At 49.8% G+C, this 26,043-nt stretch overlaps 1 protein-coding gene across 4 annotated transcripts in view; it reads left to right on the top strand.

Annotated features, from left to right (window-relative positions):
• Positions 1 to 1,362: 1,362 nt before the first annotated feature.
• Positions 1,363 to 26,043, top strand: part of DRGX (dorsal root ganglia homeobox) — a 32,131-nt gene continuing 7,450 nt past the window's right edge. The window contains exons 1-6 of one of the 4 annotated variants that reach the window (XM_032312859.1): positions 1,363 to 1,581; positions 2,003 to 2,118; positions 6,234 to 6,331; positions 7,259 to 7,360; positions 10,252 to 10,430; positions 10,518 to 10,630. In XM_032312859.1, coding sequence (XP_032168750.1) covers positions 2,085 to 2,118; positions 6,234 to 6,331; positions 7,259 to 7,360; positions 10,252 to 10,430; positions 10,518 to 10,630 — 526 coding nt within the window. In that variant the 5' untranslated portion in view covers positions 1,363 to 1,581; positions 2,003 to 2,084. Of the gene's footprint in view, positions 1,582 to 2,002; positions 2,119 to 6,230; positions 6,332 to 7,258; positions 7,361 to 10,251; positions 10,431 to 10,514; positions 10,631 to 26,043 lie in introns of all 4 variants that reach the window. The other 3 variants (XM_032312858.1, XM_032312857.1, XM_032312856.1) reach the window with 3 other exon arrangements.

Here is a 26,043-nt window from a genome sequence, read left to right as displayed (position 1 = left end):
CGCCTGGACTGGCGGAGTCGGTGACCCTGGCGGAACTGGCAGTGAGGGCTCTCTCCGCCTTCAACTGAGCCAGAGTTTCCAGAGGTTTCTTCCCTATGTCGCCGCCGACTCCTCGAGCGGGGCTGGCTGAGCCAGGAAGGACAGCTGAAGTGCCCCGGGCCCTAACTTGCCTCTGCTGGAGAAGTGCCCCGTCTTCCTCTCACTGGTTTCCGGAGGGCTGTCCATCGGCCGCCCAGTTCCGAGGCACTCTGCCTTTCAGCTCTACAAGCCTCGCCAGCGGCGGTGTCCACGTGTGGGCCCACCAGGCCTTTTGTTTCCAACACGCTGTGTCTTTAAGATCAAGGCTGGATCCCAGGCGGTGCAGGGACCCGACCCACCGCCTCGCCAGGGCTCCCGAACGCAGCACTAGAATGTTTATAAAATATTCAATTTATGCAGTCTGTCCAAGAAGCCATCGTCCCAAAATAAAATCAGCAGTCTAGACGGAACACAGACACCAGAACTTATCAACAGTTGTCTGACTTGCATCTTCTGATGCATCTTGAGTGGGTCATAATACCAACTTTATTTTCAGTGGTGCATAAATTAATTACACGCATTTAATAACCAAAATATCATTATATTCCCCCTTTAATATCATAAAGGCTTTCCGCCAGGGAAGCACTTAATAGTGCAGGGGGCCGTAACGGGCTATTATCCTGGTGTAATGCTATTACAGAACCAATTATGCGCCATTAGACTTGCTTTTTTTTGCAGTTTATGTGATTTGATCCAATCCCGCGCCCCTGACTTGAAAATTTCAGCCCGGTACTTTAGAGTTTAATTTTCACCCAGGCAGAGGGAAGGGCGGTCTCTCTCCGCTGAGTGTCTGCCTCGGATGCATTTTAAAAGTAATTGCGAAGGGTCCCACCGCATATCATTTGCATTGAGAAACGAACATAAATTCAGGGACCCCTTGCTGAGAACAAAATCAAACTTTCCTTTTGTACGGTCGCCTGGAAAGGGAAGCCGTGTGCAAAGAGTCCCCCCAAAAACCCATCCGCTGGCTACAATTAGCAGCGCTTTGTCAATTCGCAGCCCGAGAGACGCTGGGCCTTTGACAAGGGCGAGCCCAAATCCAAGCTTTCACCGAGAGAAAAGGTTTGAGTCAGATGGGACGAGGGGTGGGTGTGGGTGGCGTGTTGAAAAAATAACGCCTTTTTTGGGGTGGTGGCAATGGTGTTTGTTTCTATCCTCTTTTAAAAGAAGAAAAACATTTCTGATGTTTGCTGAGAAATGATGGATTTTTTTTTTTTTTTTACACCACGTGGGCCATTTGTAAGGCCCAATAGACCTATCCAAGTTACTCGCTGTAGACAGCGCTGGAAATAATCAGATTAAGGCCAATTATGCGTGAGATTATAAAGGCGAGTGCTGAGCGGCGGCGCGCGCTGTAGACAGACAGCAAGACATCTGGCCACTTCCCGAGTCACTTTCTGGTCCTGCGGGCGCCAGCCACGCCGAGCCCCGCCCGCTTCCAGCCGATCCCGGCGTGACCGGAGGCGGTCACGCTCCGGCCTTCCTCGTCCGCAGCCCGCCGAGGTACGCACGGCTCCCGACCCACTCACCCGGCCCAGCGCGCCCGGACTTCGGGCTCCGCTGCCTTCCCGGCCCCAGGCTGCCGCTCGCACAGATGGCCTGGCGCGCTCGCTGGACCCGGCTGCGGCGGCCTGGGTGCCGGGCTTGCGGCGGGGACCCCAGAGAGCGGGGAGCCAGATTGCCGGGTTTGGTGTTGGGGCCAAGGTGGGGACATCGCTATCTGGGAGGTGGACCCGAAGCGATGGGCTGTCCCACGGGGACCGGGCTTGAGACGGCGTTGCCCTGTCGCCTCCAGTCCCCACAGTGGGTTTAAGGCATGGGGGGGGGAGGGTGGCTTCCGGGAGGAGGGCGCCCAGTGCTCACTAGGGCCAGTCTGGGGCGCGGGCAGAGGGAGACTTAGACTCTATCGCTGTTTGTTTTGCAGCCAGGCCGGAGCTACGCGCACCTTGTCGGTCTAGCGGGCACCCTCCCCAGGCCCCGCCGTCCAGCTGACCCGGCCGTCGGCGATGTTTTATTTCCACTGTCCGCCGCAGCTAGAGGGTGAGTAAGCGCCGCGCCTGAGGCTGCTCCGAACCGACCGGCGGTGGCCAGAAAGCTCCCGGGCGGCTGCGTGGCGGGTGGATGGTTGGGTTCCCGCTCTGCGAGGGTTGCAGCCGCCAGGCAGTGGACGGGCGCCCGTGGCCTCTTTCCTACATCCCACTCCAGCCTTCCGCCCTGTCGCCACCTGCCTCCCACCTCCCTCCCCGCCAGGGCCGGTTGGCCCCAGGCTATTTTCACAGCAGGGACGCGCCGGGTCCTCCCAGCACAGATGCTGGTGTCACGCCTCTAATCGGGTCTCCCCCGCCCTGGGGGCCGCATCAATCTTTCACGGTGTTTTGCAAACATCCCGAAAAGCCAAGGTGGACTAGGGAGTTGGGCCTCGTAGTCCTGTCACCAACCATGAACTATGAAAGACCCATGACTAGACTGCTCTGGCTTGGAGGAGGGAGCTCTCCTGCTCAGGAAAGCTTTAACATCTGTTCTGGGCCACCACTGCCCTCTGGAACTAGGTGGCCCTGCCCACCACCACCCCCAAGTGCCCTGGCCTGGCTCCTCCCCTGTGACTCACTGGGTTTCTTGAGCCCAGTGGCCAACCGCTCCCCACTCCCAGGGGAAGCCCCATGGCCAGGGTTTGAGACTTTGAGGGTCCCCAGGCCTTAGAAGGCATTTTTGCCTCAAGATCCCTCATGTGGTGTTGGCTCTGGATTGTTAGGTGGGAGTAGGTTTGTGAGAAGGGGACAGCTTGACTCTCTTGTCCCCCCCCCCCCCAGGGACCCCTTGCATAGGCATCATCCGGACTTTTAATAGCATCTTCCTCAGAGCAGGCATCTCAGCAGTGGGATATTAGAACTTTTATACCTGGGAGCCATACCAGGACTCGGCTTTGATAACCTACTCCTTTGATTTATTTGTGGGGTGGGAGCATTTGGGAGGCCAGGAAATTGAGGGAGGCATGTGGGGGCAAAGGCGGTGAGGCACTGTCCACCTTGTCTCCTTTTACCAGGAGTAGTCGCTAAGCCTCGGCTGGCCAGCATGCCCAGGGATCTCAGGAAGTTTGTTTTTGTCTTAACCATGGAAGCTTTTAAGAGTTCAGTAGAATTTTCTAAAGGAGGCTAAGGATCCGTGTTTAAGCCCTACTAGCTCAGTCAGCATTCTGAAGAAGGCAAGACCAGATATTTGCCTGCACTTCGCCTCCTTTAATCTCGAAGGACCCATGCTGCCCCGTTTTATGAGGTGCATGTCCGGAGTACACCCCAGGCCCAGAGGGACCTTTGCATGTGTGGAGGACACACCATTTCTGTGCTTCTGAACCCAGGGTTTGGACTGATGGGTACGACATAGCCCACTCTTTAGGTTAAAGGGCTGGGGCGAGGCCAAGAAGTGAGTATTTAGCAGGTGGTGGGCTGCTTAGATAACTTAGGGGAAAAGCCTGTTTGCAGGGTGGGTTTGCAGAAGTCACTTAGGATGAGTCCTGGCTTGGCTGATCATGGTCCCAGGGCTCTGAGCTGTTGGCTGCCCACCTTTCCTTCCCACACCCCAGGCACGTTCCCCCCTCAGTGCTGATTCTGAGCGCTAGGACCAGAAGAAAAGGAGATGGATCTTTAAGAACCTTTTTATCCCTCTGCAAATGTGTTTCTGAGTTAGTTTTGCAGAAAGGAGTTTTTTGTTGCTGTTGTTGTTTTGTATCAGTTTAGTGGTGCCGAGGAGGAGGTAATCTGCTGCACATGGAAAGGCTGAGAACAGGCCTTTGGAATATGACATCTCCCTCAGCCCAGGAGCTTTTTAATTTTTATTCGTTATTAATCTAGAGAGGCATAAAGAAGAAAGCAAAGCATGGTTCATCATCTCACTTCTCAGATAATTGTACTAATATTGAATTAAAAAGTACTACCTATACCTGCTTAGGAAACTCAAATAGAACAGAGACCTCCACATTGAGAAGTGAAATCCTCCTTCCTTTCCCCTTTTTTTCTAAAGATATTCCCTATTTTTGGTTTCTTGTGATTCCTTCAAGAAAAACACACTTTTTCTTTCTATATGTTATGCATTTTTTTCTGCTGAGATCATACTGCCATGTCCTTTAGGACTTTGCTTTTTTTACCTTGTAACATAGGTTTTGGAAATTATTCCATATCAATATATATACACACAGATCTACTGATTTCTTTTAAACAGTTGTGTAATATTCCATTATATGTTGTACTGGTGGGAACTTCGGCTGTTTCCAGTTTTTTTCTTCTTATTATCATGTTGCCAGGAATGTTCTTTTTTTCTATTTTGGCACACTTTATGTAATTCATAGATTAAATATGTATATGTTCACTTAAATCTTTGATGAATATTGTCAAATTACCCTCTAATAAGGCTCCAGCCATTAATGTGCCTACAGAAGGTTAATGGACACACACATTTTCTTACACTCTTAACTGTATTAGGTATCATTATGTACCTTATTTATTTATTCATTTTTTGGTTAAAATGTTGAAAATAATAGTTCATTGTTTTGTTTAATTATTGGCAGGGTTTAACATTTTCATACTATCAACATTTCTACTTAATTTTAATTTTTTTTAAAATTCTACTTGTTTTAAACTAAAAAGCCTCTTCTCATTTTTTTTCTCTTTTCTGTTTGTTCTTATTAATTTGGTGGCCCATCAGCCTTTTTTAGGATCCAATTTGGCTCACAGTGTTTCAATTACAGATAATATATCCACACATTGTAGAAAAATTTCGGACCAGCAGGTGTAAGTTAGAAGGGTGAGGTAGATAGAATGTTTGGAGCATCTCAGAGTCGGCATTCCATCCTCACCAATCAAAGGGAGACAGTTTGGTTTCCTGCAAAATAATGGAAATAAGGCTGCTTTGAGGCTATCCCTTTGAAGTTGCCAACAAGCTGGAGAGAAATCTTTGTAACTAGGGTTTTGAAGAAAAGTGCAATTTGGACAAGAAGCTGGAGGGGCAGGCTTCAGGAGAGACTGGGGTATTGTGGCAAAAGATGGGGCAGTGGGGAGCAGAATAATAAGCAGGAGGGACCCCCTTATTCGACAGAATTTTTAAAAGCCCAGAGGACTCTGCTTCCTTGGGACTGAGGTCTTTCTGAGGGAGTTTGCCCGTGTGGCTTGCCAGGTCCTAATGCCGAACCTACGGTCCTTCTGAGACCAAATCGCATGGCAGCTACAGCATTCACTGGTTAATGGGAACTTGCTCATTCGTTTTTCTAAGAAGCCATTGCAACTGTCGAGTAAATGGTGCATATTAGGAAAATGACCTGAATGCACATTTGGGGCCAAACTCTGTTCTGGCTTTATACCAGTTTTGGAGGCTGCTGGGGAGGAGGATGGTGGAAAGGATGCCTTTCTTTTCAGGGAAGCGAGAGCAGTGGCTCCTTTATGAGCCTGGCCAGAGAGGGTGGGGTGCCCTTTGAGAGTGGCCCTGCCTAAGTCTACTTGGAATTCAGGACACTAGCTTCTTGGTGCAGACCTCTTGTTAATTGACATCTATATAACAGATCCACTATGGTGCTGATGAGCTGTGACCAACAGTAATTAATATTCATTTATAAACTTCTTACCTCCTTGTGTCCTGAAGTTCTAGGAGAAATGTACAGTGAAAGCTCTTGGCATTTTCTTTCCTCTCCCTCCCCCAGCCGTTCAGCTTTGTTGTTTATAGAAACAAGGGAAAGCAAACGAACAGGTGAGCAAACAGGAGACATGGAGGTTTCTATGAAAGAATCCGAGGCAGGGCATGGGATCAAGGCACACTGGATGCAGGTGCAGCTGGAAGTCAAAGGACAGGGGAACGCACTGCCCCAAGCCAGTGATGTTTCCTGGCCCAGAGCCCAGAATTTCACAAGAAGCAGATTTGGCCTTCTTAGGGGAGAAGGTTGCCACATGCCCTACAAAATAAGCATAGTTGGGCCTAAAGTCAAAGGTTACTGGAGGGGAGAGAGCATGAGAGAGTGGAAAAGGAGGGGCTCCCAGGACTGCAGCAGAGGAAGATGCTCTGGACTCTCCCTGGAGATGCTTCCCAACGAACGTGTGTGTCCATGTGTGTCCAGGGTCGGTGTGAGGCCAGGGAGGCCCTCTGGCCAGGCTGACTCAGTTTACTCCCAGTAGGCACTGCACCCTTTGGCAACCACTCTCCAGGAGATTTCGATGATGGGTTTCTGCGCAGAAAACAGCGCCGGAACCGGACGACGTTTACTCTTCAGCAGGTAATGACAGCGCTTCCTTTCTGAGAATCAGCTCCGTCCTGCCTCCCAAAATATCAGAGTTTGAGCAGCTGCTTTTGTCTTTTAAAATAAAGCCAACTATGGAAATTGGATCTTTCCATTTTCTTGCGCACTTGTATGTGTTAAGAAATCTGTTTGGGGAGAGGGCAGATGACTTGGACCTTCTGATCCCAGATAGGAAGGGAAGGGGCAATAGTGATCGCTCACATTTGCCTTAGGTTGGTAGTTTGGGGGAACATTTCCACACCAGCAATATCATCTGAAACTTGGGAAATGCAGACAGGACATTCTTAATTTCAGTAGATAAATGGGAAGACTGGCGCCCAAGAAACTGACTGACTTGTAGAAGGTATTGCCATCCATTAATGGAAGGGCTACAAGGGGGACCCTCCTACTGTGTTTCCTGGACCTGGGCTCTTTCCTTTAGATCTGTGCAAACTAGAGGAGTCACAAAGGTGGCCCAAATACCTCTTGCTAGTTTCTGTGGAACTGACACAGTGAGGGCGTCTGCAAGTTGTTTCTGTTCTCCTACGTCCTCTGGGGAAAGCTGTGTGGATTGTTCTGGCTCATAAGGCCACCCTGAGAGCCTTTGATTCCTAGGAATCGGTTTAAATGCAAAAGCACGTAAATATTTGTGCTTCTCTTCTAATTCTCATTTCTTGGGGGAGCACCGATGTCGATGGATGTCTGGGGATCGATGGCGTTAGCGAGTCTTAGCATCTGAGTCATCCGTGGTTATAACTGTATTCCGGGGGATCTTCTCAAAGACCTCTCTTCTTCCTCTTCCTCCCCCATTTGATCTGTGAAGCTACTTCCTCAACTCCTGCTCATCGCAAATTTGAAATAGGCATCTGCTTCCTCTTACCTCACCGCAGCCTCTCACCAGTAAATATTTTTCCCTTTTACTAGCTGGAAGCTCTTGAGGCAGTCTTTGCCCAAACACACTATCCCGATGTCTTCACCAGAGAAGAGCTAGCCATGAAAATAAACCTCACAGAAGCCAGAGTGCAGGTAAACCTTCTTTTTAATTATTTAACTCTCTAATATTAAAACTGGCAAACTTTTTTTTTTTTTGACATCATGACTGCAGAGTGCACATTTGGCCAAAGAAAGCAAATGAAGACTATCTGTCATTTTCATGATGCACTTTAATAACATCAACATAATGTGGAATATTAGATTAGGTTGATTAATCGGTCATTCATAATTAACTAGTGATAATGTTCTACACTAATTTGTCCGCGTCTCTAAGGTACTAAATTACATCAATGCACATCCATTTCCTTGCTTTGGAAAAAAAAAAAAAAAAGAGCTGAGATGCTATTCTCAAAGCAGCTCTGACCGCTCTGGGGTAAGGCCGGTCAATTGCAGAGAACTGTGTTTTCAGATGGGAACAGGGTAGGATCTGCTTTCCAGAAATTGCATCATGTCCAACTTTTCCCCTGGACGCGGACTCTTTCAGTGAAGTGGATCCGAAGAACATGTGCAATTTAAAAATCTTTAAAGGGCAGCGGCGAGAGGGCTGCCTCCGAGCCGAGCATGGCCCGCGGTGACCGTCTCTAAGCAGGAGTTCTTTTTAGAAGCCACACGGTGATTACGTTTAAGTGCACAAACCCATCGAGCCCAGCAGATGTGCCCGAGTGTGGGAGGAACAGATTCATAGCACCGCCTCTCCGGGAGAGCTATTCTTTGAGCACAATTATATATTCATTTTATTTATGGGGTTTCCTCCATGCTGTTTCTGTTGTTTTTTATGTAGGGGCTTGGGGTTAAGACTATGCAAAGATCTAATTGTAGGAAATATAATAGTTTGCTTTCGGTTCCCCTGGGTCATGTTAGTATCTCTTAAAAACCAATGGCTGAAGAGAGATAATGGAATTCTGAGCAGTAAATTGGGGGTTGTAAACAAATTATTTCCCCTATAATCAGATTATGTGATCCTGATTATTAAATCTGAACATGAATCATTGGTCATATGCGGGCAAATTAAACTGATTATTATTTGGAAATGAAAATCTCCTTTGGCCAGGATGTTGTCTATCCCTTCTTTTTTTAATGCCAGCTTGCCAATAGCTGCCTAAAGACCGAACTGCAAATTGAGATAAATGACACAATTATTGAGCATTCAGAAGTGGAAGATCATAACTTCTCCCTGAAAGGTGCAAGGGTGAGATAGGGGTGGTAACAATTAAGTCTGGGAATTGTTGTTCAGGCTGTTGTTGGCTATTATGCAAACAGACAATGGCTGTGAAGCATTTGTTTAGTGAGCCTCCGTGTGGGGACGCGGGCTTCGGTGGCGGGAAGGGAGATGTGTTTACATTTATACCCCTTGCTCATTCAAATATGATTAATGTTCTATAAAGCAGGGTCTTAATCGAAGCTGATGTTGTCAAACAATAACTAAATAGGGAAATAAACGACTCCATCATGCTCTTTCCTCAGAAGCAGGCGAACTGTCAGTGCAAAGTCATTAAAATATGATAATGAAAAATAGCTCAATTAAATGTTGTTATAGCTGTGACCTTCATTCAATTAAGACACAAGAAAGTGTCTGCATTTTGCTTTGCATTTAACTGCCCTAAATTTAGAATATAGATAAAATCATTATTCAATGGTTGCTGATATGTGCAATTAAAAGCCAACTAGATTAGAAAAGAAAGAAACCCAGTTAAAGGAGAATGAAAATTCGGAAGCGGGGTGGGCTGGCGGAGGGCTCAGCCCCGGGACCCAGGCTCTCTCCTGGGCCAATGTGAGGCAGGAGGAGGAGAGGCTACCCCGGGGGGAGTGGGAGGTAATCTAGCCCAGCCTTTTTTGAAAGCCAAGAATTATCTCCCAGGAGAGGAGGGATAGGGTTCTGCTGGGTAAAGAGCAGCAGGATTTCACTGACCTCTGGGAGCACCTTGGGCCCCGTTGTGCGGCTGTCATGAGGGTGTCCTTCTGCAGATGCCGTCCTGATTGCCAAGGCTTGAGCAAGTCCACACCAGGCTCTAAGAAGGCACTTAGGGCAGGTGAATCGTAAGCGTCTTCCTAACCAGAAGGTGGCAGGGATAAGGCTGCTTAATATTGACCGAGGGACTGATGGCTGTGTGTCAGGCGACAGTGCTCCCCATTTTTTGTGTGTCTCTGTGCTGACACTGCTTGGGGGTGGCCATCGTTATTACTCCCAAGGAGTTTGGAATTGGTTCCTAGCCAGGCCACCGATCTTCAAATCGTGGGTCTGCCACTTACCACCTGAATGACCTTGGGCCGGTTAATTAACTTGTCTGTGCTTAGCAGTCTCATCTGTGAAGCGGGGATAGACCCACCTGCCTTCCAGGGTCGGGGTGGATTTTAAACCAGGCCAGGCTGACTCCAGAGGCGTCGTGCCTCGTGGGTGTGCTGGGCTGCCAGTCACAAGCTTCATGACGTGTCAGAGACGATTTCATGGGTCTCAGGCCAGACACATCCCGGCTAAGGCAAACCTTTGGGAATAGGGAATGAGTATTTCTGATGAGGAAACCCCAGGACAGTGTTTTACTAACTGCTGTGATGATGAGTCCGCTTCCCTCCGACCGTAGCAAATACGTTTCACATCAAATAAATGCACTTGGATATGTCAAAAATTTCCACACTTGTACCTTTGCTGTGGGCGATACATTTGGATACTTTCTATGATTTAACGTTTATTTAAGAAAAATGCCTGTCATGCCTTCTACACTGATCTTCTGACCCATCTTTGGGTCTGAAGCTGCAGTCCAGAGGGCACTGTTTTGGGAGATCTTTCGAAGAGAGGAGGCTGGTCCCCCCACGCAGCTGCTGCAAGGTGAGCCGTGAGCACAGAGGCTGGGAATCCAGGCGTTTGGGTTTTTGCTCCTGTCTGATTTTCTGCCTCCCTGGGATGTGCATTTCCATGGGGGACTCAGGTTTGGTTCCAGAACCGAAGGGCCAAATGGAGGAAAACGGAGAGAGGGGCTTCCGACCAAGAGCCAGGAGCCAAGGAGCCCATGGCAGAGGTGACGCCACCGCCCGTGAGAAACATCAACTCCCCACCCCCGGGGGACCAGGCCCGGAACAAGAAGGAGGCCCTGGAAGCCCAGCAGAGGTGAGGCGGTCGAGCCCCCGGGGAGGATTCTGGAGACTTGGCGGCTACACAGGATTGGGAACTCAGTGTGATTTTTATCTCCAGCAGCCTGGGGAGAACTGTGGGTCCCACCGGACCTTTCTTCCCCTCTTGCTTGCCGGGGACCCTCCTGAACACGGCCACCTATGCCCAGGCTCTGTCCCACGTTGCCTCCCTGAAAGGTACGTTTTGCTTCTGCTGGCTGGTGGGGTAGAGCTGGGGTTTCTCGGGCACGGCACTGTCCCTAAGGTGTCGCGGAGATGGTCTGGCAGTCCTGGTTTCTCCGTTCCGCCAATCCTTGTACCTTGGGCAGTGCTGCTCCTTGTTCCCTTCTGTCAGTTGCAGCCAGGCGCGTGAACAGTCTCAGTTCCCCCACACACTGTCCTGTTTGACTTCTGCATGGCCTAAGATTGTAGGCGTCACCACCGCACCAGCCAAGTGGTTGTGCCACGAGGGACCACTCTGCCTTCACAGGTGGCTTCTTCTCACACAGGTGAAGCCTTGTGGGAGAGGCCTTGATGGGCGGTTGTCCCAGCTTACAAGGACCCTCTCCAACTGTGCAGCGTGCCCACCTGCCTCCCTGGGGACTCCTGATGTCAGAGGTCTGAAGGGCTGGGATTGGTGATTTTTCAGAGTTTGTGCTCTTCTTAATCGCTGTTGTTGTCTGAAGGATGCAAACCATTAGGGTTGTTTGGTCAGGCCCAGAAAGAGGAACTCCCTGGGGACTTCTGGGGCATTCCCCACTGGATGAATGTGCCCATCCACTGTTTCTGCATTCCTGGCCTTGAACTCACTCCTTCTGGGATGAGGCCAGGCAGCTGTGCTGGCCAGGAGCGGGGCTGGCGTCCACATGGGGTCTGGGGCATTGAGGGGCAGTGCTGTGCTTATTAGGGCCTGTCTGTCACACGGGGTCTGGGAGGGGAGACACAGGTGTAGGCTGTAGGCTTTTGCCTGATAATAGGCAGAGGGTCCCCTGCTTGTTCTGCGTTAGGATCTGGGGTCTCCTTCCTTTGAGGGGGTCTCCCTCCAGCTGGTAAGTCAGACACACACACACACAGTGGCAATCCACAGCACAAATGTGGTTTCTGGAGGCTGAAGGAGGGCATGAAGGAGCTTCCCTGGGGAGCCTCCAGAAGGGAGAGAAGGGCATTTTAGGCCTAGGGAACAGCGCATGCAGGGTTCCAGGAGAGGGCAGGAGAACCAGGTTTGTCTGGAGATTGACTGGTATGGGGGGGTGTCCCTGGGAGAGTGCCCAGAGATAAGGTAGAGATGCTCAGCAGGGGCCAAGGCTCTGGAAGCTGTGCTCTTGGGGTTGGATTTTCCCAAGGTGGGTCCTTGAGGCCCAGAACACTTCTGAGCCGTCCAGGTAGCTGGGCAAGTGCCCTCGCTTAGACAGCTGGTATGAGTGGGTGAGGCTCACTTCTGTCCATCTCTGGGCTCAGGGCCTTCCTCATGCTTCCTTCAGCTCCAGGCCCGGGTGCTCCAGGGGCCAAGTACAGCCGTGCCCCACCCCTGCCAAGAGTGGCCTTGGAACACATTCACAGGACACAGTAGGCTGATCGGGAACAACAGAGGTGGAGTCCCAATTGGAAGAGGCTTCTGGAAGGAGATTACCACTGGGACTTGGGTATCATTTAAGGAACCAGTCTGGGCAGAGGAGCAATTCCGTGTCTCAATCCTCTGCTATGGTGGGGCCAGCTCGGTTCCTGAGAGCAACCACCTCTTTTAGAAATGTTCTTGCTTGCCCCACTCCAGCCTCATGGGTTGTACGTGACTCCCGTGTCTCTGCCGTGGCCGCCTGTGGCCGGGCTCTCTGGCCAGCCAAGCTGGGCCCCGGGAGGAGGCCTGCAGTGGCTTGAGGAAGGGTGAGGGGGCAGCTGACTGAGCAGGGAGGGCACAGCGCCTGCAGCTGGGAGGCCCAGGGCGGTGGTGAGAGCGAGACGGAGCAGAGTCTTGTGTCTTCTGAGTTATGACCCAGGATGGAGGCAGGGGCTGGTGGCAGGGGCCGGTCAACGTCAATGTGTCACCCCTCTTTTTGTCTGTCCCTGATGTGTACTCCCCTCCAGCGCTTGCCTAGACTTTTGCGGCTGGACTGTGACCCCTGGGCCTGTCCTGTGTCTGCCTCATTAGAAACTGGCTTTCCTTCGATGCTGCCCTTGCTGAGGGGGCTGAGGGGGTGGAGCTTGGGGTGAGCGAGGGCTCGTGGCTGTGACAGAAATCGCAGTGTGCTCACTAAACTCGGGTGTGTCCTTGCACGTTGTGGTGGCACTAGCTCGGGCAGCCTGTGTATGCCATGGGAAGTCTACCTGACTGCGGTCACATTCTGGGGCGGGTGGCAAGCTCAGATGTCGGGCAGACAGCGAGTGAGGTGACTGGGTGTTGGCACTGTCTTCACGTCACCATATACTAATGAGCTATTGCTCCCTTCTCTTGAGGTACAGAGCCCTATTGGGATTTTTGAGAAAGACACGGGGAAAGGACCCATTTCTCCACTGTCAGAGACAGTGGGGCTGGGCACAGGTGGGGCTGGGGGAGGATTCGATCACTCAGGGGTCAGCGGCTGCTCAGGCCGGCTGATGGTGGCCAAGCGGGTGTGCAGATGCAGCATTGCCAGCACTGCTGAAAGTTCTGGAGAAGCTGGGAAGCTGGCTTTTCATTTGAGATAGTCCCATCTTTTAAATGTGGTCTCTCAGTCTTTAGGCCACACCGGCACACAGTTGGTCAGAGCAGTCCATGGTCTGCCATTCTGCTCTGGGAAAACAGCTGGTTTTGGAGGGGGCATCTATACCTTCCGAAGGGGCCTAACCCCATATGGTGGCCCTTCTGGGAGCTGGGGGTTCTGAGTTGGAAGTCTCGGAGTCAGAACGCCCGGCTCCAGTCCAGGTGGGCTCAGCTTTCCCTGGGAGTGTGCTCGGGGCTCGGGACCTGCATCATAAGTGTCTGCCCACGAGTCAGTTTCTAGATACTGTGGGGCTCAACATCTGACTGTTCTGTGGAACCTTTGTTAAGTGGTTTAGGGATGGGGCAGGGTTTTTTGTTTTTTGTTTTTTAAAGATTCTATTTATTTATTTCACAGACAGAGATTGGCAGAAAGGCAGGCAGAGAGAGAGGAGGAAGCAGGCTCCCTGCTGAGCAGAGAGCCCGATGTGGGGCTCAATCCCAGGATCCTGAGATCATGACCTGAGCCGAAGGCAGAGGCTTTAACCCGCTGAGCCACCCAGGCACCCCGGGATGGGACAGCTTTTTGTCTTTTGCAACCCACCTTTTCTTCCCAGATTCCCCCAGGCTGCAGAAATTAAGTCCACAGGCCTCAGAGGGGAGCGGCCCCATTTCCTATCACCTGGCTCAGTTCAGGGACTTCTGGGCCGTGACCTCGCCTCCCTTAACTTTATGAATCCCCACAGGTGACTGGGTAAGTGATGCTGGTGGAGCTGGTAGCCTGAGCCTGGCTTCCCAGGGGGGCGCTGGCCAACCTGGGGATGGGCCTCATGTAAGTGGGAGGACCTTCGTGTCTATTGGTGCTCGAAATCACCTATCTGGGCTTCTAGGCCCATCCCTCTGGTCACAAATGAGAAACTGAAGCTCAGAGGAAAAGTCAGTTGCTCAGACATGACTTATTCAGCTAGGTTTCTCCTTCAGGGTCTGGGCTGCTGCCCTCCACAGGATCCTGAGGTGCCCTTTCCTCCAGACATCATGTAGTCATGCATTCCTCTGCATGTTCTTGGTAGGGCCTTGGACCCCTACTCTCCTTTTTCCCCCACAAGAGAGGACAGCTATGAGTCTGCTGGGTGTGAGCCCTGGTGAGGGGTCTAGACACATCCAAGACTATCAGAGACCAGGACCACTGTGAGCTGAACACCACCGTCTCTTCTAGCCCAGAGATCCCAGCCCACTTCTCCAGGGCCGTGGCAATGGGCAAATAATCCAGAAGAAAGAAATCAAACTCAGTCAGCTCCCAGACTCAAACCACGAGAAAGCTCGTTTTCTCAAACGAGAAAGCTCGTTTCTCCTTCTGTAGGCTCTGTGGTCCTAGTGGGGTCGTATAGCCCTGGGCTGAAGATCAGGCCCCGGCCTGGGTAGGCCACAGAGGTTCTGGCCCAACCCTAGACAGCACCAGGTTGCCCCCTCCCCAGACCAGGGCCCGAGGACCTAAGCCCAAGCTGCCGTGTGCCACAGCCAACATCTGGCAAGAGCCAGAAGAGCAGGCGGGGCTCCCAGTGCTCCAGGGCAGGCTCGGTTCTCCCACGGGGCATATCGAGCACCTCAGCCACTGCTCCTAGGGCTAACAAGCTGAGAAGGCCAAGGACTCTGAGCTGGGGTCCTTGTCTTTTGGTTCCAGACATTGTTGTGACAGATGCGGAGTCCTTGCCTGGACTTGTTAAGCACCTTGTTAAGCACCGATCCAGGGGTGTTTGTGGGAGAGCTTGGGGGTTGCTAAGGTACAGTTTGCTCAGTTCCTCTCAGTAGTGGCCCTTGAGGGCTCTTTGTCCTTGAACGAAGCTTTATGGCTATTCCCTTGCCTGGAAATTCTTTGACTTGGGATGTGCTCTGAGAACAGGAGTGCTCTTGGATACTGGCTGTCAGCTCCTGGAGCAGGCTGCACTAGGGGAAGGAAAAGGGCACGCAGGGACGTCAGTTGTGCAGGGAATGAGCTCCCAGGGCCCCTGCAGTGCTGGGCTCCAGGAACGCAGAGCTGTGTGGTAACACCCAGCCCGGTCCCCAGCGGGAGTGGGGAGGACTGGCTGGGCCCTGGAAGCTCTGTGGCTTTGGCCCAGAACATGCCAGTGGTGGCAGACTGCTTCTTTGTCTGTGGATTATGGGGGGAAGTGGCCCAGAAAAGAGGAGGGGGAGCTGGTCTCTCAGCCACTTTGCTGAGCTTTGGCCACAGACTGAGAAGTCAGTCTGAAATACGGTTTTCTTAGAAAATTAGAAGGACTAGTTGTCATTCCTTGGAGACGCCTGTTGAAAGCAGGGGTCTGGGTTTTGGAAGCACCTAGAGAGCCAGGGAAACCAAGATGAGATTGAAAATTACCCCGGTATGTGGACAATCCACACGGCTCAGAAACAGCCATGGCACTGAAACTCGACTTGGTGCTTCTGCCTCAGGCCTGGGAGAGAGCAGAGACCTTGCAGAGCTTTGCCCTCTGCCGCAGTCATCCTGTGTTGAGGGTGGGGTGGGCTCTTCTGCCAGTCTGGTCCAGGGCTGGGGTCCTGGGGGTGCTCGTTCAGCAGGCTCAGTGTTGGGAGTGTGTGAGGTGCCGTGCGCTCAGAGGGCTGTGTCTGGAGAGGTCAGCAGGGCTGCTCAGGCACTAGGAAGCCAGGGGAGTGGGAGGTGGGGGCGGCCCCTTTGAAGGGCGGGAGGTCACGGCCTCTCTGGGGTGGCAGATCAAGCAGAGCGTCCGTAGGTGGATGAGTGGGCCGACTAGCCTCCAGGTTGCCGGGCAGGGTCCCCAACAGGCAGGGGACTGTGCCCACAGGGAGCGGGGCTGCTGGCTACCTCAGGCCCGGAAACTGCCTAATGGGGACAGAAATGGGGGCAGTGCCTTGAAAACCAGGCACTTGTGGGGGTTTCCTCCTTTAATTAGCCTTTATTTATCAAGCAGCTGACCAGCACAGTGGCCTCAGGCAAGGACTCTGGGGTGGCCTGCCTGGTATGAACCCTCATCCTTCTGTTCCCAGGCTGTGTAAGTCTTGAGTACAGCACTGGGGGTCTCTCTCTGAGGATCTTGATGGAAACAAGACTGAAGTCAGAGAACTGGATGAGGGGCACAGGAGCTAGAACATCTGAGGCTCTTGGAACAGTGTGTGGCATGTGAGAGGGGCTCAGTAAATACCGTCGTCATGAACCAGAGCCCTTCCTTCCCGTTTGCAAGGCCCTGGGTCCCACTTACCTTTAAAGGAGCCCATGACACGTCCGCATCTTCCAAAGGTCTCCCATCTCCCTGACCTTTACGGAAGTTGTTACTTGTCTTTTTCTTGTACCCTCCTTCATTCCAGATTTGGCCATGATGAGGGGGTTCCTTCTTGTCCCTGGTAGGATTTCCCTGGGCAGGACACCCATTCCTTTCCTGGGGCTTCACAGGGCACTGATGCATTTTGTACTTTGGGACGGTCAGAGAGGACCCCTCGTGGCCAAGCATGCCATTCGTTCGTGTGTTTCCTTATTGAGTATTCCATGGACACTCTCGAATAAAAAGGCGGCAGCACCCTCCCTACCCCATGCAGGGAGGGTTTGCATCACAGTAATGGGTGTCCAGAGAAAAAGCCTTTGCAACGCAAAGAATTTTCCTGCTCTGTCTTAATGGCCAGGCTTGTGTTCACAATTCATTAATGCAGAGGAGGTTATTAATGGCTGAGGGAGGCGCTTGGGTTTGTTCTGGGGAAGTGCTGGCCCCACAAGGAGCGTGATGGGGGCAGGCGAGCCACAGTCCACGGAGGCCCCCTCTCCCTGGTGCACTTAGCCGGGCTCCCTCTAACCTGTGATCGGGAGAGCGGGTGTGCGGTGGAAGCTAATTACAGCCGCCAGCAGAGAGCTTTCATAACTCAGGCTGTGCTCACGCTTGGGGCTCACAGTCACTCTCCTGCACTGGGCGGGGGGCATCCCGCCCAACTTTTCTGAAGCTGGAGGGGGTGGGTGGGAGGGTGAGGAAGCCCGAGGGCAAGGCGGGCCGTTGGTCCTTAGAGTCAGACCTGAGGGGTGGGCATAGCAGCCGAGCAAGGGAATGAAGTCTGACCTCTTCTTACCCTGCCATCCCATCCCCTCCTGGGAAGCTGAGGTGGTCCCAGCTGTCCCATGCTGGAGGGGCTGGAGGCAGACAGCCGGCTCCCACCTCCCAAGTGGAGCTGCTGCGTTCAGGCCTCGCAGGCTGGGAGATTCGGGAGCTGTTATGTGCCAGGGACTTGCTCCGTGTTGGCAAGAGGCGGGCACTCAGAAGCTGCTAGCAGTTGGAGCAGCAGTTCTGGTCCCGCATCGTGTGTACGAGGAACAGAGGAAGGCAAGGGGCAGGGTGTCCCCTGTGGGGGACAGGGTCTGGCCATATCCTTCCAGAGAGCAAGGCACCTTCATTAGTCAAGAATGTGCCTTCCCTGCCTCACACCGGCCTTGGCCTTGGGCTCAAGCCAAGACAAAGTGTCTGGATTCTGGGACTGCAGGGGCTTTATGGCCCAATATACATCTGTCCACCAAGGCTAAACTCCGGGCTGGAGGCTGTCTTTTCCCTCTCCAGCATCTCCCCACTATTCCTCCTTAATCTCTTTTTCCTTTGGGTTGTGGCAATGCAAAAACATTAAAAATTGTTTTATTATGAAATATAATATTCATGAGAAAAATTCATAAAACATGCAGCTAGAGTTTAGTGACCTATTTCAAGCACCTATGTAAGGACCCTCCGGGACTTTGCCTGCACCCCAGAAGCTCTCCAATCCTGGACCCCTTTTCCTCCCCAAACGAGAGCACTATGCTGACTTTTGTTAACCACCTAAGCAGGCATCCTGAAACATTACTATTTAGGCTGGACTTTTTTGAACTTCCCGTATAAATGAAATCATAGAGAACAGATTCTTCGTGTCTCCTTCTTTGGCTCCACGTAATGTTTGGGAGATTTATTCTTGTAATTAGGCTTAGTGGTAGATTCTTTATGATACGTGTATGAGGAGGCCATCTGCAGATAAAGACAGCTGGTCTCTTCCTTTCAAATCCTTAAGCCTTTATTTCTTTCTCTTGTCTGTGCCAGCCAGAACCCCTAGCACAGCACTGAATAGAAGTGGTGACAGTGGGCATCCTTGCCTTATTCCACTTCTTTTGTAACAGCTTTATTGCGATACAATTCACACACCGTCCCATTCATCCGCTGAAGTGTGCGGCTTAATGAATCTTAGCATATTCAGGGAGTGGTGCAGCCGTCGCTAAGATCAACCTCTGAACATTTCCATCACCCTGCACCTGTTAGCAGTTACTTTCTCCTGCTCCCAGTGTCCCCAGCCTCGGGACACCATGGATCTCTCTGTCTCTATCGGTCGTGAACATTTTTGCAATTGCTACTGTGGACTTTTTGTAGGAATGGAATCATATGTGGTCTTCGTGACTGACCCTGGCCTATTCTTGATCTCAGGGTTTCACAGTCACGTTTGTTGTCTTTTCGTTTTGAGTTTATCTTTGTGTTGTTTTGGTTTAGATACCTTTTATCAAGTAAGGATAGTTTCTTCTCTCCTCGGTTTCCTAAGAGTTGTATTTTAATTATTATTTAAAAAATCATGAATGTGAATGAACGTTGAATTTCATTGAATACTTTTTCTGCTGCTGTTGAAGGGATCACGTGATTTTTTTCTTTCTCAAATGTATTAAGACAGTAAGTTACACTGATTGATTTTTTTAGTGTTAATCCAACTGTGCCTTCCTGGAATAAGCCCACATTAGACGTGACATGTCGTCCTTCTTAGACAGAGCTGGATTCCGTTTGCTGGTTCTTTGCTCAGGGGTTTTGTATCTATGATCTTGGGGAGACTGGCTTGGGATCTTCTTAGAATTTCCATTCCAGATGTTAGTGTTGTTTTTCTTTGCCCCCAAACCGAGTATAATGAAAGCAGCAGTAGGGCCGCCTGGTTATTTTACTCTCTGTCCTGATTCCGAGGACTGGCTGGACTCAGCCAGGTGGTTTTGCTCCTGCTTTGGTCGGGGCTCTCTCATGAGTCTGTGCTCACATGGCTGCTGGGGCTGGCACCTGCAACATGGGGTCACCCTTCCCTGTCTGGGGCCTTGGCGGGGATGCTGGGAGGCTGGGCGCTCTTTTTCTCTCTCCAGCTGGTGAGCTTGGAGTGGGGTTGAATGGTGGTTGATTCCCAAGCATGGAAAAGCAGAAGATGCCAGACCTTGTTGAGGCTTACACCCGCAACAGGCACAGTGTTGTTTCTGATGCATTCTATTGATTTAAACTGGTCACAGGGCCAACCCAGGCTTGAGTGGAGGGGCTTTCACACAGGTGTGAATGCTAGCAGGTCACTTCCTTGAAGGTCCTCTTTGGAGACTGAGTGACACAGAGATCAAGGATACTCTGGTATTGTGATTTGAATCGGGGTGTTTGTTTTTGAGCCTACCTTGCTTCCAATCCCGACTATAAGCACTTTAAGGGTGATGGCCCTATCTGACTCACTTCTAAGTCTTTCCAAGCCACTCACCCTGGCCCCAAATATAGAGTCTGGTGCAGAGTAAATGGTAGAGAGATTTGGCTAAAGAAGGAAAGCAGGTGAGGCTGCTCTAGGTGTGGGAGACTGACCTTACCAGCCTGCAGTGCTGGCCATCTGTTGGACCCCAGAAAAAACTGGGCCCTCCTGTTCTTCATTCAGCACCCACTGAGTACCCCCTCTTTGTTAGACTCTAAAGCAGAGGCCAAACCTCTGGTGATTAATTAGACACATCCTGATTTCAAGGGAGTGACAGGCCAAGTGTGGGCTTGGAGAGACAGTCAACAAAGAATTTCATCTCATGTGACACAGTCATATGCTCTCATAGAGACCAATAAGGGCTGGGAAGGTATGGGGGAAGCCCATGACAGGAGAGGACATTTTTCCCTGTAGGAATGAGGAAGCCTTTCCAGAAGCAATGTTTCAGTTGGGCTTGAAGGAAGCATAGGAGTTGCTTAGTGGGTGAAAGAACCCCAGGCAAGAGAACAGCATGAGCAAAGGCACTGAGGTAAGTAGGCCTAGTGTGTTGAGGAAAGGGCAAAGCATGAGGTTGGATGGGGCCAAGGTGAGCCCAAGTTCTGGAGTCAGACTGGCCATGGTGCAGAACTGCTCAGAATTGTTCCTCAATGGGAGAGCTTCTCAGCCTCCAAGGCATAGTTAATGAGTTCTAAGGTGTGTGCAGCTCCAAGAAAGCAGCACAGCCTTCCAGGGCCCTTGGCTTGTTTGTAAGGATATAGGTATTTGGGGGAGTAAAGAACCCAAGGGGCAGAAGGTCGCCACTTTTTATGGGGAAGGTGGTTGGTTCAGCCCCAGTCCTCTCCATGCCTAGTTTATGTCAGGAAGACCGGGGCAGAGAACCCCAGCACTAAGATTTGTAAGAAATCTTCTTAAAGAGTATGTTACTTTTCTGGGTATAGTGGGGAAACTGAGGCCCAGAGAGGGGAAGGGACTGTCCAAGGTCACGTAATATATCTGTCAGAAGTAGGACAAGTCAGGGACCCAGGTGTCCCATTGTCCAGCTCCCCACACCCTGTATCGATTCTGTTCCTTTTACAGGCACCTGCTGTCATTCTCTGGCTTTAAAAGCTGCAACTCACTTTCCAGAAGCCATTTCCTATGGGTGCTGATGGGTTTGCCCTTCCTGCTAATCAATGGGGCCCTGGAGTGCAGGGAGCTGAGCAGAAGGTTTCTGGCTTGTGCCCAGAGGCAGCGGGAGAAGCAGCCTGCCCGTGTTGAGTTCTGGCTGCCACTCGGAGGAGGGAGGGCTAATTGGCATCGGGCTGCCCAGAACGCGTGTCCCTCTGCTCCTTGGGCTGTGCCAGGCTTCTTGGATCTCCGTGTTGTCATTTTTTGTTTGCCCCTTCAAAGACGTCCAAATGGAAAGGGGACCCTGGTGCTGGGTCCTGAGACCGTCCCAGCGCAAGGAATGTTTGGCTGCTGTGCCTCCCGTCAAGGAGCATTTGCTGAACAGATGAACAGATGTCAAGAGAGTGGGTGTACAAGTGCTAGGTGGAGTTCAGGCAGGGGTGGGACTGGGCGTCAGTTCTAGCCGAATAACCTGCAAAATTAACCTGGGGATTTTGACATGAATCAGATTGAGCAGCTTTGCCATGAACACTGTTTCTCTCCACAAGGTACTAAGGAAGTTTAGAACCTACGGGATGGTAACTCTGGGACCTAAGGTATGCCAGCTTAGTCAGGAAGGAGAGACTCCTCCTCCTTTTCTGCCTTTTCCAACTCTTCAGTCTTTATTTTGTACCCAAATTGTACATTTCAGTTCTGGCCTCAGGAGTATAGGGGTGAGTGTGGGGGAAGGGCGCTTACGGCAAGTTTGGGAGGTGAGCTGGGTATAAAACTCAACATAATAGTAATAATAAAAATAATAAAATAAACACAACTCATGGTGAAAGGCAATATAAACCATAAAATGGAGATGGGACAAAGCACGTCAGGCCTTCTGAGGTAGAAGATATGGGGGTATGAATTTACATTGTGCACTTCATTATTGGTGAGCATGCATAGCTACAACATCTAAAAATCTGTGTTTAAATGTGGTAGGCATCTACCAACACTGCACTCATGCCCAGGGGCTGTTATTACAAATCACAAAATATATTTACCATCTATCTATCTATCTATCAAAAGACATCAACTATGGTATTGTATTAAAGGAGTCATAAATCCACACACTCAGTTCCTTGTTCAGTTCTGTTACTCTTAACCTGAACTTTCAGCAAGAAATCAGTGTGCGAGAGCTTTACTTGTAACCAACGTTGTAGTTCACGTGCCTTTATGAGGAAAATGTGCTATCGACAGAGACGAGACAGAACTAACTTAATTTTTCCTGTCAGTCTCTATAGTAGATCAATTAAACTGCCAAGGAGATCAAATATTTCAGACTGTATTTATTACATTAAGTATTTATGTTCAGGCCAAGCCTTTAAAGCATGATGTCATGTAGGAATGTAGGCCGATTAGATCAATTCAGCAGAATTTGCTGTAACTTAATGGAAATCTAATTGTGTGTTTTAATTTAGTGTCCAGGAGTAGTGTGTTCTCTGAAAAAAATCATTTTCAGGCTGTGTTTTAGGGTCAGATGCTCTCACACAGACGCTGGCCATGGCACATGTTGGTAGGGCCAGAGGGGAGAGGTTGTGGTCTTTTAGGGGGTTCGTCTGTTGGCGGGTTTGTTGTACCCCATGCTTGGGGTGCTTAGGGACTTTCTAACCTTGGACCATACAGAACAGGAGACTGACTAAGTGTTCCTGGTGGGTTTTCCAAGGCACTTTGTCCACCCCAGTTTCATTGGTCAGTGTAGACTCAGGCCATTAATAGTTATGGAGCTGCACCTGGGTGCCGAGGCCATGGCCCTTATTCCTTGACAATTTCAGTGGGACTCCATCCTAAAGGAGAGCATCCATTCTCATCATCTGAATGGAAGAAGGCTGGAAATCACAAGGCACAGAAGGACACACCATTTTCATGACCTTAATACCTGGCCAGACCAGAAAGAGTGGAAAATACGATAAAACACAAAGAAACATATAAAATCACTCATACCCTTAGTGCCCAGAATCAACTGCTATGAATATTTGGTATTGGTACATTTGTTGTCTTCCCATCTATAAATATATATCTCTAATGAATTCATATATTTTATAACTTATTTAGAAATTAAAAATTTTAAACCAAAAAGTTTAAACTTATCAGGATTTTCTGCTTATAAATTTTCACATGTATGATCCTACATGGATACGATATATAGTTGTACATGGATATGTACACATATACACACAATGTGTATATATGTATGTATTATGTACACATGGATATGTACAATAACACATACATATGTATGCCAAAATGGAATCCTATTGACTTAGTTGTTTCTTAACCTACTTTTTAAACTTAATATTTCATTATTATATGTCATTACGATTAATTTTTTCATGGTGCTAAGTATCTTCCTATAATATAATTTTGTCATAGCTTTAGCATGTTCTCTGTGGGTGACTCAACTCCCTATTGTTGGGCTATGAGGTTGGTCACAGTTACCATGACCGTATGCCACACTGGACTGACTTACATTGTAGCTAATTTAATTTTCAGCCCATTCATGATTTATACCTTTTTGAAAGATTTAAAAAAAAGGGGGGACCTAGAGCCCCAACTCTGGAAATCCAGTAGTTAAAAAAAGGACACTTTTAAAGTTCCTCCTCAGGATTCTGTTGGCAAAATAAATTATTTTGGTTTTTGGTCTGATGGGAAAGGCTCCGCTGAGGACACAGGACATCCAAGGACACAGTGCGGTGATCGGCTGGGCATCTTTCAGGCCTGGGAGCAGAGCTGGTGGGATGGTCCCCCCATACTCCCCAGCTGTGGCAGAGCTCATGGCTCATCCTAGGTGTCCCGGGGGAACACTCACAAGGTCAGGTCCTCAGCGGGTGACTAAAACAGATCAGTAATTGGAATAAGTTGTGAATTGTGACTTAGAATTACCCTTCAGTTTGTATGAGGTGAGGGAAATAGTAATTGTTAGAGGCCTTAGTACTAGGTGTGCTATGGAATGTCTCCCAAAGGTGGGTGTATCACCTCCCCTCACAGATGAGGAACCTGAAGAGTGGACGGATGGCGAGAAACCCCATGACAGGTGAACAGAGGGGCTGGGGGCCAAACTTCAAATCCCCCTTTCTTCTGCCTCAGATACAGGTTGCATCCGGCTTTCAGGTCCCAGAGAAGGCCTGTTGTGGTTCTCGTTTTATGGAAACTTGATAATGGATGAGTCAATTTTGGGGTAGACATTTTCTTGAGGGTCTTGGTTACCTCCCTGACATAATAAAGGGGGGGCGCCTTGTCCTTCTTGTGTTTGGCTCAGTGTCTCCCCATCATTCACAGTCACAGGAAGCTGTCAAAACATTTTCAGATGTTATGTCTCTGTGGCGGTTCTTGCTGTGTGGGTCAGAGCTGTCAGGCCATGCTGAGGTGTCCTCCTTGGCTTGCTTGCCCCGGTACTGGCTGGCTCCAGGTTACTGTGCATTTTGAGTTTTTTGGCTGTCATGAGTTTGTGAGCCTTTTCTCAATATTACCAGTGTATCTGCCATTAGCAGGCACATTTCTCTCTAGTTTGTGGTAGTCTTTTAAACCAAACCGTTTATGTCAGAAGTGCACTTGAAGGGATCGTTAAATACTCTAGTGAGGGCCTTGAGTATGGCTTTTCAGGGACAAAGTGCATGCGCTTTGGGGTCTGGGTTTTTACTTGGTAACTGTTGGTTCATCTACCATCCTGCCGTCCTGAGCACGCCCGAGGACGAATCTCCATTTTGTTACTTCTGGTTTTCAGTCAGGGTCCGGGTCGCTGCAGTTATTTGGGCACGAGGCATTTGGGAAAATCTGGTGATGCCGTTGGTACTGCGGACTCATGAGGAAATCAAGAGTTAGTTTTATGAGAAACCTATTTGTGGAAATCGTTTTTTTCTTTGTTAAAAAAAGGGTGATAGGAGCTCAGGGAGATGCTGGTGGTTGGACAATTTAAGTTCTATCACCATGAACTGAAATTCTGAAAACATGTTAAAGTTGGAAGGACTCAACTTTATAATTCACCTTCCATTCTAAAACCACTTCTTTTTTGTTGAAAGGGATTTAAAGTCTTTTCTTGTCCAATAGCCCATATTGTGCATGAAGATTCTCTAACGTCCTGTCGGGCGCTTCAGGGTCTGATGACCAGGAACTTAGTGAGCCCTCTGCATATGTATAGCATGTGATGGTAAAGAAAGAAAAACTTCATTTTTCTCATACTTTTGGCCATTTCTTCTCTTTCACCCCCGTCACTAAGAGAGAGATAGTCAGAGACAGTTACTTCATGTCCATTGTGCCCCGAGGTCAGCTCAGCTAAGTAGCCTCATTTCTTCCATTTTTTATTTCTCCCTCCTCTCTTTTTTCCTTCCCTTCCCCCTCCCTTCCCTCTAGTCTGATGGTCTGACCATGACAGAGAAGAGAAAGAATTTATCCTCCTTTCCCCCTTTCCTCCTTTCTGCCTCTGTGAAGGCAACCCATAACCATATGGTGTCACATTGAGCTTACCGAGAAGTCATGTTGACCACATGCTCCACTGAGCCCCACCCCCTCGTACAGTTGGACCCTTGGGCACAGATCATAGACTTTACACCTTTCCCTGATAAAACCTGGCACATCAGATTTGTCTCTTTGTTTGATTTTGATCTTGTTCTGTTGTACAGATTGCCTCTCTGTCTTGCCCATATCTACATTCTGGACTGACCCATCTTCCAAGTTGTCTTCCAAGTAAGGATAGGGCAAAGAGAGTGATTTCCAATGGTTCCTCTGCCTCTGTTGGCATTCCTCGATGTGGCTGTTTGGATGGGTAGGAGTTTACCTATAAACATCGACCCCTTTCAAAGGACACTTTCACTATAGTTCAGACTTGGGGTGTAGATGAGGAATGAGGATGACATCTGCCAAAGAATTTTGTTGGCCTGAATGCCTGTCTCAGGGTCTGCCATCCTGCTGTGGAAATGCCCACCCCACAGGCATGAAGTGGAGTCTGGGGCAGAAACCCAGCTTAAGGGGGTTGTATGATCCATGAATTGCTTCCTTAGCCAAAGACACGTCTGGCGAGGTGGATTGAGGGCATTAGCCCATGGATGTGAGGTGATATGTGGCTGGTGTGGAAGTGTTTGGCCCGAGGGACTTTGGAGGTCCTCATTTACTGGAGGAGCCATAAAGAAGTTCGAGAGCCATGGGCAGTCCTCGTGATCCTGATGACCTTGACCCGAACTCTCTTGTGGCTCTTATAGTTTTATTTATAACAATGTATTTTACTTTATTTTATCTTTAATTGCGATAAAATATGTGGAAGATAAAATTTATCATCTTAACTCTTTCTAAGTGGTAATTCAAA

Source organism: Mustela erminea, chromosome 14 (genome assembly GCF_009829155.1).
Source record: "Mustela erminea isolate mMusErm1 chromosome 14, mMusErm1.Pri, whole genome shotgun sequence".
NCBI lineage: Eukaryota > Metazoa > Chordata > Mammalia > Carnivora > Mustelidae > Mustela > Mustela erminea.
Note: the sequence above shows the minus strand (reverse complement) of the source record. Positions and strands in the feature narration are given on the sequence as shown.